At 39.9% G+C, this 13,510-nt stretch overlaps 1 protein-coding gene across 1 annotated transcript; it reads right to left on the bottom strand.

Annotated features, from left to right (window-relative positions):
- Positions 1-234: 234 nt before the first annotated feature.
- Positions 235-11,671, bottom strand: get4 (guided entry of tail-anchored proteins factor 4). The gene is made up of 9 exons (XM_069665081.1): positions 11,515-11,671; positions 9,629-9,707; positions 9,255-9,336; positions 8,395-8,544; positions 5,149-5,287; positions 4,612-4,752; positions 4,294-4,369; positions 4,091-4,163; positions 235-2,636 (listed from the first exon to the last, which is right to left on the bottom strand). The coding sequence occupies exons 1-9, from the start codon at positions 11,652-11,654 to the stop codon at positions 2,545-2,547; spliced, it is 972 nt and encodes a 323-aa protein (XP_069521182.1). The 5' UTR covers positions 11,655-11,671; the 3' UTR covers positions 235-2,544.
- Positions 11,672-13,510: the final 1,839 nt, after the last annotated feature.

Genomic DNA, 13,510 nt, shown 5'->3' with positions numbered 1-13,510 from the left:
CTTCTCTCAATCAGAGGGTTGGTGGTTCGATCCCCAGCTCCCTCAGTCTACATGTTAAAGTGTCCTTGGGCAAGACACTGAACCCCAAATTGTTCCTGAAGGCATAGCCATCGGGTATAAGTGTCTTTGCCATCAGGGTGTTAACGTGTGTGTGCTTTGAGTCGTAAGACTAGAAAAGCGCTATATAAGTAAAATATATATATATAAGTAAAAAAGGACAGGACAATGTTTGTTTCAAGACATTCTCAAACTCTTCTCAGTTGTAGTTTATTTACTCAATTAGTGAATCATCGAAAAAGGCAAACACTCCCGTTTAGTTCTCAAAGGAAAGTAATGATCAAAAACAAGCAGCTCTGATGACGTCCTCTGACTCAGACAGGCCTTTGGTCACACACCTTCTTACTGCCAGAGATAATTAAAGGAGAATACTAAAAGAACAGACTTTGAATAATAAGACTTGTGTGAAAACGGTTGTCAGTTTTGCCTCGGCTCTCAGCGGCTTCACTGTAAGGCCTTCGGGAACAGGCGCTCCTCCTGCTTCAGACACGGGACTTTTTATGACTTGTATATTTCAATGACTCAGCTTTAACTGTTTAATCTGTGACTGTGTCATCGTTACTGGTCTCCTCCTCTGTATCACCATCATTAGATAGATAAAATTACAGCAGAACAACGCTTTAATATACGTCTCTCTGTAGCACTATGGCATTGAGCCAGCCAGTCCTGTACGGCGTGCAGAAACAGCCCATATTAAACCGGCATTTTTTAATTAAATAATGTAAATTAATCCGTACAATGTTTATGTTTAAAGGAACCAAAGGTAATTATAACAACTCATTTTGGTGGAGCATGTCATCCTTTTTTAAGAGCTTGTTTTTATCTAATGTTTAAATTTGTGATAAAAAAAAAAAGAGTCGAGTTTTACCAAGCTATGTGTTCATTTACATGTTTTCAGTTACTGATTACAACACTTACTTATTTCACCACTTCCTATTCAGCATCAGCCGTTTCGGTGCTCCATGGTCCCACACAGATTATTACATAGAAGTATTACTCTACATTGGAAGACCTTTGGACTCTACTGCTTTCCTAGTGTTTAATTGGAATTTGTTACAAGCCTTTAAACATGATGGGAGCACTGTTTTAAAGTCCTACAACAGCAGACTGACTGATCGAATGTCACTATGAGGACAAGAAGGGAGCTCAAGTTTGAATGACTTAAAAGCAAAGCTGTTTAGAGGAAGTAGCAGGGCGAGCGTGGTCTCTGCAGCTAACACTGATTAAGAGGAGATCCACTGACTGGATCACACTTTTGATTGTGCACAGGCTGAACTGATGTGGGATTATCGATCAACCTGCAGGAGGAACTGTTCGACAGGATGAAAGAGAAACAGATTGAGAGACGAAACCGGAAGTAGGTAACAGGCTGGTTTACATGTAACCATTTTAAAGCTTGAAAAAACAAGATTCACTCCAACAGACAGGTTTTCACAGTGTCTCATGTTGCTCCTCTAATGAAGATCAGACTTGGAAGGTAACCAACCCTGCCTTTGATTTATTATTTTTCACAGCGACAGCAAGAGCCAACATCCAGTGAAACTGCTTCAAACTCCTCACTGCAAGACGGTGTATACGACTGTAACAAAGATGCAAAGAGTGATTCCTGTCTGAGATGCAAACTAGCTGCAGTTCAGCAAGTGCACAGTGAAAAGTCGAGCCTCTACAAGGGAGCTGTTTGTGTACAGACAGCTGTTTGTTTGCAGATGAAAAGAAATGACCTGTGGAGGAGACGCTGAGCAGAGAGGGTTTGTTGTGGTTGATTCAAGGTGTGAGATGACCTTGATGATAACTTCTGTCGTCCTTTTGTCCATGCGTCTAACGGACGGACGAGAAGGAACTGAAAGGTAGCCTTGACTAAAAGTATTATTTAATTTACTACACAAAGTAACGGAATACATTGTTGAAAAAACGCCAGCAACAGCCTCACCGCTGTTCTCACAGAGCTCCATGTAGCTGTCTGTCAAACAAAAACATGTGGATAAATGTAGTGAATGACTGAACCCTCTTATAACTATGTACTGAGCAACATTATACAGAGCGGTTTTTCACATGTGATTCTATCCTCTCCGCTGGGAAACTCCAGCCACTCCCATCTGCCGGGAGCAGGTTTTCACACGGAGAGGGGGCAGCTTGTTATGTTTGAAAAATCATACACCCTAAACACGGAGCAAGAGTCCCAAACTAACAAAAACAATGATTAAAATAAAATAATATAATCTTACAATAAATCAACACGGGGAGAGTTTGCAGTTTGGCGCAGTCAGTCCCGGCAGTGCTGAGAGGGAGGGGTTTGGCGGCCTGATACTTGCTTTGATTTTAGACTGAAGGGGTGGGACGGGGTTTTTTTGGGAAACAGCACGCCTCTCAAAACTCAGACCGGCGCCTTGCCCCACCCTTGTTGTGGAGGTGAAGGACGGCGGCAGCGTGGTCTTCCTCTTTTTTGTGTGTGTTCGTTTGTTCTCTTTGTCAGGCTGGGGGGCGGGCTCAGTCCAGCTCTATGGGGCTGCTGTCCTCCTGGGCTTCTTCGGCGCCGTCATCATCCTCACCTGAACCCATCAGGCTGTTCAGCAGGTTTCCTGCAGGATCAAACACAGTGTTCATCATTCTGTTTCATTATTATTATTCACCTTTATATATTCTTTCAAATTCTTTCCAAGAGTTAGATGAGAAGGTTGACGTCACTCTAACGTGTAAAGCTCACTATAATCACAATCCAAAGTCGCTTCTCCGACGTTTGCCCTCCTGACATCAGTGCTATAAGGAGTCACTGCACCAGGCCAACATTTGAATTCATATTTGCCTTACAGATCACATTTCCCAAATGTCAAACGTATCATCAGGATATATTTGTTCATGTATCTAGTTTGACTTCTTCCATGTGCCATGACTAATTTGTAAAACCTCCAAGTTGAGTGATTCGTATCAGAGCAGACAGGAAACAAAACTTTATCCTCTAATTCTAACTAATACTCTTTGGCGCAAAAACAGGTGATCAGTAGTTAATGTTTAAATAAGGGCCTACAAACTAACTTTTATCAGCGGACTAGGATTTTGAACTTTTAATTTCAAACTTCAGCTTTTGATTCTTTTTTTATTTTTCCGTTCAACCAAAGTCCTATATCAGGCTACATGAGTCCACTAAAGAAGACCTTTGGAGAAACACTGATTTTCAATGTGAAACTACTTCATTAAAGACCCCCTCAAGTGATAATCAAGTGTTTAACCTTGTAAACATCTCCATGTGGTGTTCTTCATGTGCTACAAGACATAACAGGGACAACATCAGCAGTCATCTCCAAGTACCAAGTGTACCAAGGACAGGCTGAACAACATGTTTTCAGATTGGCAGGTTTCTGACGTCACAAACCTAAGGAGCCAATCACGGTAATGGACGGGGTGACGCTATGCATATCATTATGTGCAACCTATGACAACCACGTCGGCTATGCGCGAGCCAGCTGTAACCGTCCTTGTAATTTTTGCAAACTTACTACTGACTACTAACGTTAACATTACTACTACTAATTACTACATTTCAAGCTAGCTAAGTTTCAACAAGTTGCCACTAAACGATGGCAGAGACGTGTTTTGTTTTTGCGACAGAGGGGGCGGATGGAGATTTACATAGTGGGCGGGGCCTATGCAGATTTGGGAATTTGTAATGAGGGAGAAGGAGGAGATGCATAGGGAGGATTTTTACAAGGTAATTAAACATATTTTGCAGAAAAAACATATCAGACACAATTTATTATTTGAAGCAGAGCATTTTATACGTCTGAAAACATGACTGGAGCTGGTTTGGTGTGAAGCTTAATTACCAACCTTTGTTTCGGAAAGGAGGACACCTCTGTAAATAATTTTGTTTGGGTAAAAACTTTGACAGTGATTAGCACTAACGTCTCTGGGCGAAATGATGCAAACGTTCAACTGACAGAACGCGACTCTGTGTCTTCTCCACTGACAATTCAAAACATCAACTTTTACTTTTTAGTGTAAATAAAACTTGATGTCAAAATCTTGGGCCACTCACCTAGCAGTCCACCGTATGATGGAGACTGTTTGGGTGGAACTCCAAAGAAAAGCTGTCCTATTCTGTCGAGATACTGAGGAGCCAGGAGGCCAAGATGAGGAAGAGAAGGACAGACAGACACGAACGTGAACAAGACAGCCAGTAGGTTTACATGGACTCAATATCCAAACATCACATGAACAGTTTGTTATCTTAACACTCACCTCATTATACATGGGATCCCTCTTCAGGGAAGGTTGATATTGCTCACATAACACTGTGAAAACTGTTAATTTACCCCTGAGGAAACAAAGAGGAAATGTTTAATTATCGGACATTTTTATCCTCATTCTACTTTATGTGGAGACGTCAGAATGAAGACAGCTAATGCTAACTTGATTAGCGTATCACATGCTCAGATTAACAACAGAATAAGCAATTACATATCAGACATCATGTGATGTTGAGGTCACGATGAATTCAATTTCTATTTATATAAATCAACTTGTCCGTGTAATGAGTGTTAAATATAGTTTCCTCACCCATCCACTGCCAGCAGCAGAAACCAGATAAAGTTTAGTAGAGGCTGGACGAAGGGGGGGCCCTTCTCTATGGACGGGTGTTTCTCTGTGTATGTGCTGAACACCACGGAAGCGCTGTTTTTGTTCTTTAAGCAGAGGAACCTGGAGGGTGGAGGTTCACGGGAGGAAAGGACAGGAATAGAAACGAGCCGGAGGATACAGACAAAAAGAATATGGTTGAGAAAATGTGACACAAAGTGTGAACCACAGGATGAATGGAGAGAGAGAGAGAGAGAGAGAGAGAGAGAAAAGGGAGAGACACAGAGAGATCAAAGATGCTTAGAAAATGGATATGACTGCAGGCTGCGTGACTGCAACAAGCTGGAGAAGGACGAATCAATACCACTTCTTAAACTGCGGATTCTGAGTGCTACACCTTGAATCTGATAAGATGTCATGTTATCAATGGAAGCATCTGAACACAGAAAGGGTTTAAGCTTTTACATCGGGAAGGTTTCAGACAGTAATATCTGCATTTCACAGCATGGCGTGACTTACTGTAGGACGGCCTGCGCCACAAACATGTCGACCTCGCTGCGGAAGCCTCGTGAGGCCGAATACTCCACCAGCATCTGCGCACAGCCCTCCCCGTCAGACGAATGCAGGAAGTGGTAGCGAGACTCACTGTAGTTTTGCTCTGGACACACAAACAAAACGTCAATATTATAACTGTTAAAATATTCTGGGAAGCTAGGATGGGCCAATCTAGTGGCTTTCATGAGGGGTGTGCGACAAGGCATAATTAATGGGTTAGAGCTGTTAGAGCATAAAGCCGCCTTTTTCCTGATGCTATTTTCTCTGAGTGATATAAACTCTCAGCAGAGGAACCATATGAAACACTAGGGCTGGGCGATATGGCCAAAATCCTATATCACAATTTTTTTTTCCTGGTAATTTAAATAGTTGACAAATAAAAAGTACTGCGTATTTTCTTATTTTATTGAGAACTTTAGTGCAAACTTAACAATTTCATGTAAATTTTAGGATGAAAATAAACAAAATATAGACCTAGCCTTCAATATGAAAATGTATTGATCTCTGACAGCAATATTAACATCTCTTCCTGTAGAGTTTGTCAAAGACATAGAAAGTAAGGTACGAGCCCAATCTAGCATTCTGACTCCCCTCGCTTTTATTTTGTTTCCGGGGCAGCTGTTTAATTTATTTTTTTTACTTTATTATTTACATTCCTAGGAAGTTGTTTGGTAGATAAAGTCACTCACAAGTGTTAATTAAGGCTAATGTAAATAAGATCGTTTTCTGATACGACCAAAAAGCAGTTCGGCCGCTGGTTTTGCGACATCACGATATAGATCAGTGGTTCTCAACTGGTGGGTCGGGACCCAAAAGTGGGTCGCGGAGCTGTTTTCAGTAGGTCGCAGATGCGCGCTTGAAAAAAACCATAGTTGTGGCAAAATAATGATGCTGCGCTTTTATTTTGAAGGACATGAGTTTCCTATGACATGCGTGCAGTAGTAATGTAGTTTATTCACACTCCATGTATCCACTGATTGGCTTATCCCAGCTACAGTTACATTAACATACTTGAAACTTGATGAACCCTTCAGGTGCATTTATTTTTGCACTTTGAGTTTATACTACTACTAATACTACTGTATTGTTAATACTACTGTATTAAACTGCACTATTTTTCATTAAATTAATTTGAGTGGTTGAAAAATGTCAGAAATTTGGGTCGCGATTGGTCATTAAGGAGGAGGTGGTGAGTCCTGAGGCTAGACCAGTTGAGAACCACTGATATAGGTGATATTGAAAAACAGGATTATCACATTGTGCTGCGCTATTTAACACTAAAACTTATTTCAACGCGTGTTAGTAATGCAACCAAACGATGACATCAAGTTGTAGTAGCACAAACTGTATAAACCTCATCTTGGGAACGTCTGTATATTCATGTGGTGAGACAGAAAATCTGCCCTCCCCCTCCTGTCTTCCTCCTCTCATGTGTTGGCTGTTTGCGTCATATAATATTAACACTTTAAAACACTACAGCAGATCATCCACAGACAGCTACAGAACACTTTGCATTACATTTCTATGCTTGGTCTTGATTTCCTGCCAAGTCTGCTGGTACCACAACAACACGGATCACAGACCATCAATATAACTCAGTTAATATACATTGTGGCAACACTTGTATTTCATAATGATTACTTATATCTAATATTTATGATAGTACATTGTTCATGTATACTATGTACGGTAATGCTTTTTCATTCTTATTTATTAATATTAATGTATTTATTCAGATGCTGGTGTCGTTTAGCCTCCAGGCCACTTGACGATATATAAATGAACCTCACCTAACGTTCCGTTTCATGACTCTTCCGAGCTACGCCCTGAGGAAGACCCGATGAGGGTCGAAACTGGTCGGTGTTTACTCCTGTAACATTCATGTTTTTTATCAGAGATGCCCTGATTTAATAAAAGGCATTTTAAACTAAATCCTTGTCTCGGTGCGAGTGTGCCTGAAGACAGCCCAGTGGCTTCCCTCCTTCGTTAATTCAGTTAACTTTGGAAAGTAAATAGCATGTATCCTTAATTGTGGTAAATTAAATATATGAACATAGGAATTTCAACAATTAGGTTTTTCTGCAGCACGCCTCTCTCGTCTTGTTTTTAGCAGAAGTGTTGTTTTTTTCTGTCATGTTTTTAAATGTTTTATAGCTATGTATTTCAACAATCTCTTCCTTTCTGTCTATTAACAGTAATAATAACCCTTTATACCTGCTACTTGGTATATCTGACATGTCCATCACTGACAAATTTAAAAGAAGACTTTATCAGACACTTGCTTTTTGTGCTAGAAAGTGTATTCTTTTGAATTGGATCACAGATAAAGCTCCATCTAAGGCTCAGTGGCAAAGGGTTGTATTTGAATATGTTGTGTTGGACCATTTGACATGTAAACTTCACAGCAATGATGATGCCTTTCGTAAAACATGGGAACCCTTTCTGTCATATGTTGGTCTGAATGTTTCCACCATTCTCACAAGAGGGTTTGTATCATAGCTCAGAATGCTGTATGGATTTGAATATGTATGTGAGCCAAATGTTTGTCTTGTTTTTTGTTTTGTTTTGTGTTGTATTACCTGTTGGAAAACTAATAAACATATATGTAAAAAAAAAACAAAAAAAAACAATCTCTTCCTTTTGACTGAAGTAGGCTGCAAAAGATGAGTCAAATGATGTGTCAAAAGCTCTCTTTTAAGTGAACATGCACAGATCTTGAAGAAAAAAGCCAGAGATAGCAAAGACAGTTGTGACGAAAGTCAGACAGTTGTGACGAAAGTCAGACAGTTGTGACGAAAGTCAGACAGTTGTGACGAAAGTCTTTTTGAGGTTTTAGTTTTTGTCAAGGCAGCAAATGAAAAGACGGTCTGGCTGCGTCCGACTTGCTTTGTTTTACATCCCTCTGAAAAGTAAGCTGGTGTTCGTGTTAAGTAGACAAGAGGTCTGTGGATATAATTCGATGTGTGTTGACACACATCCTGAAGTGGCTGGTGTGTGGGCCTACAATGAAAACAAAAGGCAGAGGGTGGTTTTCATGCAATCTATATTCTGCCATTGTGTTCAGTTCAGTTAGGCTGTTTATGCCTGTTATGTGGATCATACCCTCTGATAATTTAAAAAGTACAAATGCTTAACATTCGTTGGTATCCTAAAAATCTATTTTAAAAAGTTAAATGTTGCACTTCTTAAACTGAATGATGAATTGATTACCTTTCCACAAGGTGACAGCCAGCAGCTGGTGTAGTTTTGGGTGGCCCAACTTGCCGGATCCTCCTGTGGACCATTTCAAGGCTCTGGACACAAACGCTACTCTCTCTGGGGAGTTCGGGTCCATCCGGCTGAACAGCTTAGCCAGGCTTTCTGCTCGACACACACGAACACACAGAGACAAGATCAGCGAGTGTCCCCTCTGATTTAAAATGTCCCATTTAGTTGTCCACTTGAAAGACTCTGAATATCAATAGGGTTTAATGCCTGCACATGTAAAAGGTCATAACAGATGAGGTGGTTGAAACGGTATTATAATATTTGAAAAAGATAAAAACTGAAAACCTTTGTGTACTCATAATGGTGCAAAGTTTGTGCACAAACCACAAAAGGTAGATTAAAAAAATCTAAATATCAACCACAATATAAATTATTGGTAAATTTTCCACCTCTAAAATGTGTATTGGTATTTAATAATTCCATAAGGTCAGGCTCTACTACAGATGTCCTGAAAGGATTCAGTAGATCAACAGAGTATCAAGGTCAGTCCGTTGGATCTGTATTGGCTTTATGCACAGAGACCAACTCATCCCAGGTCCAAAACGCCCGATTATATTAAAGGCTGGTACTTATGGATTAAGTGAACCTTGCTGTAAAAGGTAAATGTATATTAAACAACAGAGTAGTGAAAATAGAAGGGAAAATATGTCAACATAGTAAGTTTCTCTTTAGGGATTAATGGATGGCAGTGGTAGATACACAAAATATCCCACAGCGATCCTGTCTTAAAAACAACATTCCAACATGTATAGTTTAGCAGAGGTAGACTTGTATTTGTCTTAGGTCTAAAGGTTGTCACTCACCTAATATTTCATCTTCAACTTTTGTCTCCGATTTCTCCAACACCTCCAGTACCAGCATGGACAGGTCTGCTGCACTGTTTTGCTGGAGTAGAAAACACAAGTGGTTTCAGAACTATTTGACATTTTAAAAGAGGCACCTTGGAGGTTGAGATCATTAATTCTTCACCCAACTGGCATGAGACTGACTCCTAACATATTTCACATTCACTCTAAAAACTGATTCTGTGTGGATGCTTGATATCAGATGATTCGCAGTTCGACCAGTTTTAATCTGAAGTTAACGTCGGCATCCTGCGCACAAAGATGGGCCTCATAAACATAAACAAACACCTCTTACGTGGGCTGTTACACTTCTAGATCTACAGAGCATGTACCTGGTTATAGCTGAAGAAGAGAAGAGCGCCATTGTACATCAGCTCCCTGGCCTCAGCATGTTTTGCCTGTGACATGTACCTGAGGGAAAACAGGAGTGTAAGCATTTCACATGAGATGATATAACCAGCTTACCAAGACAGACAGACGCTTTGTTTGCATCACATACAACCATCCCCATATGGGTCAGGAAGATAAGATTCATGCACACCAGTTTGGCTTTAGATAAAACACAAGGTATCAATAGGACACATGGGACAAGTATACTGGTAATAACATTCTTCTAGACCTCAGAACAACTACAGCGTTTTTGGGACTCCCTAACTTGGAGTGACAAGACAACGGTTTACATGTAGTAGTCAGGGCAAGACACTGAACCGCAGATTGCTCGAGAAGGTATATCCTTCAGTCTAGGGCTGGGCAATTTGACAATATATATCATCAAAGCGATATGAAAAGGTCTATTGTATGCGTTTTTGTATATCGTCTCTATCGTAATGACACAAAACCAGCAGTTGAACAGCTCAGTTTGACAATGTTTAACGTTCTAATCCTTGCACGTGGGAGTGAACCTGGAGCGAACCATAGAGGCGCTGTTTCTTAACATGGAGAGGGCCGACACCTAACGTGCAGGAAACGACTCCCAAGCGAAAAAGGAAATTCACTACTTTGTATTTGTCAAGTATTCAATTCACACAGGATTATCCAAAAATAGGCTTTACCATGTGGTTATTTCATAAGACTAATTATTTGTTAAATTACCAGAAAAACATTCTATATTGTGATATCATTATTGAAATCCCATATCGTGATATAGGATTTTGGCTATAACGCCCAGAGTTACTTCGATGTATGAATATAGTTAGTTCTTGATTTGAGATTGGCACTTTGTATAGTAGCTTATCCCATCAGTGTGTGAATGTGTGTATGAAGGGTAAATGTGATATGTAGTGTAAAAGCAGACAAGAGTCAGAAGCACGATATAATTGCAGTCCATTAATGTTGCTATCATGACTGATAGTAATGAAAGGGAGCAAGACAATGATGAAGACAGATACTCGTATAAATGGGGAGGGTTTGACTTTAACTTGATTTGCTGAAGAACAAATCACCTTCTTCAAATAACAAAGCTCGAGAACAACACAAATATATTGACAAATAAGCAAATAATCTATTTATCACCCAAAACAGCATCATGATAGCTATTCTGTATCTGAGCAAGTAGCTGTGCACACTAGCAGGTGTATCAATGTTTGTATGTGAAATATGCGGAAATGTGCAGAAAATATACCGTAACTAATTCGGACAAGACTTATAACATTGTTTTTCATTTTGACCGGTGGTCATGTAAGCACAGCCAGCTCTAAATCAAGATTCAAATAAACATAGTAGGCAGCAAGCAAAAACATGCCTAGCCATCAGACCTCAGACTGCGGCGATGCAGTATGTGGCTACCTGGCTAAATGCTAACACAGCTGGACAGCTTCAACAACGTTTAGTAAATGACAGCGTTTAACAGTGCCGTTAGCCGCTATTTCCTGTATTTAACATGTGACATATCTTTTCCCATAAAACATAAACACAGAATGTCTCTAATCGGTCAAGCTAACTCGGCTTCGGCTATCATTGGCTGTGTTGCTAAACACGTAGCTAGCTAGCACACTAGCTGTAGTTGACAGTCCCATTTTGTGACAGTCGACGATCGACATCACGGCTATCCACTCAAACAGACGGACCAACATGAGGGGGTGGGTCCACGGTGGATTTCATCCAATCATAAAAGGGCAGGCATGGAAGCAAGGTTGACAGCAGAAGGATCTGGAACAGACAGGCCCCAAAGCCAAATGACAATTACAACTGCACCTACGAACGTGAAACGAGGTCTTACCTAAAAAATAACGTCCTGTACATCTGATGTGCTTCATAGTAATCCCCTTTTTCTACACTGGCTCGCAGTTTTCCCTCCACCCTCTGTACGCCACCACGGTTTCTGGCACTGGAGCACCTCAGAGACTCCTGCTCCGACATCGTCGTTGCTCCGCAGCAGCGCTTGAGCCAAGTGTTGACAGTGGGAAACCGGAAAGCTTTAAACAAATCAGACCCTCCTCGCTTGCCGTAGCCGGTGTGTTGTGGTCATTTTAGTTAGAAGATAGTCAGGGAAAACAGATCAAGTTCATGAGACCTTACGGAAGACTGAGGACCTTGGAGGCAATACGGTTAGGGTAAGATTAGGGGATATATAAACTATGCAAAAGGATAGATGTCATGTGGCTTCATAGGTTACTTTGAGTAGTTTCTCCCTTGAGTGTTGAATTATTGTAGAGAACCTTATACAGTGTTTCAATTAAAGTCAACAAAATCACTACGGTGAATTATTAAAATCAACACAATTACCCAGCTGGGTGAAGACAGAATAGAAACAGTAACATCATTTTTTTTTTTTTTACCTGTAACCCCCTGCAAATTAACTAACATTTTAAGAAGACAATGAGAAATTCTTCACATTTAGGGATGCTTTAAAATGTGTACTTCTTTCAGCATTCGAAAACATTTAAATAACAAATTTGAATATTACATACTGTTAAATTGATAACTTAAAACATCACTCTACTAGTGCAGTTTTGCACTTGAATGGTTTAAAAACACAAATGTTCAAAACCACAGACGCAGATATCTTTGATGTTTTAGCTATGGGTGAAACCCCCAATTTCTGCAACCTACATTACCTATAATGAAACTAAATCACATATTCATCTGACCCTCCCTGCCTAGTAAATGCTCACATCTTTCACACTTCATGTTGCCAAAGAGTGCTCCTTTAAGTTTATTTGACATGTAATAAACATGTAACTCAAGGAAGGACCGATGGACAGATAGACAGAGTACTTCATTAATCCCTGAGGGGAAATTGGGTTGTAGTAGCAGCTAATGGCATTAAACATTACAATGAAGGAATAACACACAAACAAGGACACAATATACACAACTTTTTTTTTTTTTTACTTTAAATGCCCACAAGATGTTAATCTATGGATGTGGAGAAACATGCAGGATTGATGTCAGTGACACCTCCAAAAGCTCTTAGCATAAATGCATTTTTGTATTCATTTACAAAATGTAGAACAGTGTTTAAAATTGGAAAAAAAAAGTCTACGTTTAATTAACTTAATAATCACACTCGCACGTCATACAAAGACTAAAGACCCTGCCATGCCATGTTGACAGGATGAGATGTTACTCTTAGGACAGATGTGGTTGGTTTACAGCGTCCCAAAAATTCCATGGCTGCCATGTTATGTGTCCAGGTACATCATTTTGACATGATTATCATTTAAACATAAACCTTTCAATGGTCAGAAAAACTGTTTTCTCAGCTGTCTTATATTTCATCAAAAAGCAAACAAAAGCATACCCCTCTGTAACGTCAGGTCATTGCTATGAGAAGATGATGGGAGGGTAACAGGAAGAGGGGTGAGGCTATCGCATGAAAACAGAACAAAGCACTTTTAATTACAAATATAGTACGTCTGACATGTCATTTTCTTTCCTACAACAAAGCTGCTGAGTTATAGTTATCAAATGACCTTATCAGTAGCGAACACATGACTTCAGAAGTTCATTGCAGTCATCTGAAATCTGCACTCTGATCGGTCTGGTCATATCTAATCTGAGGATTCAGTGATTGTGTGTTATCTCGCCCTGAACGTGTGTGTTGCAGTTGTATTATGAGAGGATCACAGAATGAGATAAGTTCACAAGTAAATCTTCTTATGTCAAGGAATTTAAACATTTAAAATAAATACTATACATACAGTTTGTGGGCTGTGACCTAGTCTTTGTATTCTATTATTTCATATATGTTTTAGTACCTAAAGAGATTTGGG

Source organism: Semicossyphus pulcher, unplaced genomic scaffold (assembly GCF_022749685.1).
Source record: "Semicossyphus pulcher isolate SPU_LCO1_2020_fin unplaced genomic scaffold, fSemPul1.0.p SCAF_16, whole genome shotgun sequence".
NCBI classification, from domain to species: Eukaryota; Metazoa; Chordata; class Actinopteri; order Labriformes; family Labridae; genus Semicossyphus; species Semicossyphus pulcher.
Note: the sequence above shows the minus strand (reverse complement) of the source record. Positions and strands in the feature narration are given on the sequence as shown.

Bases quoted from the DNA above. Each gene is read 5' to 3' on its own strand.
- get4 (XM_069665081.1), bottom strand. From the start codon at position 11,654: ATGTCGGAGCAGGAGTCTCTGAGGTGCTCCAGTGCCAGAAACCGTGGT. The intron at 4,753-5,148 runs GTAAGTCACGCC...TCCACCCTCCAG, and splicing joins GTGGCGCAGGCCGTCCTACA to GTTCCTCTGCTTAAAGAACA. The intron at 2,637-4,090 runs GTGAGTGGCCCA...TTGATCCTGCAG, and splicing joins ATCATACGGTGGACTGCTAG to GAAACCTGCTGAACAGCCTG.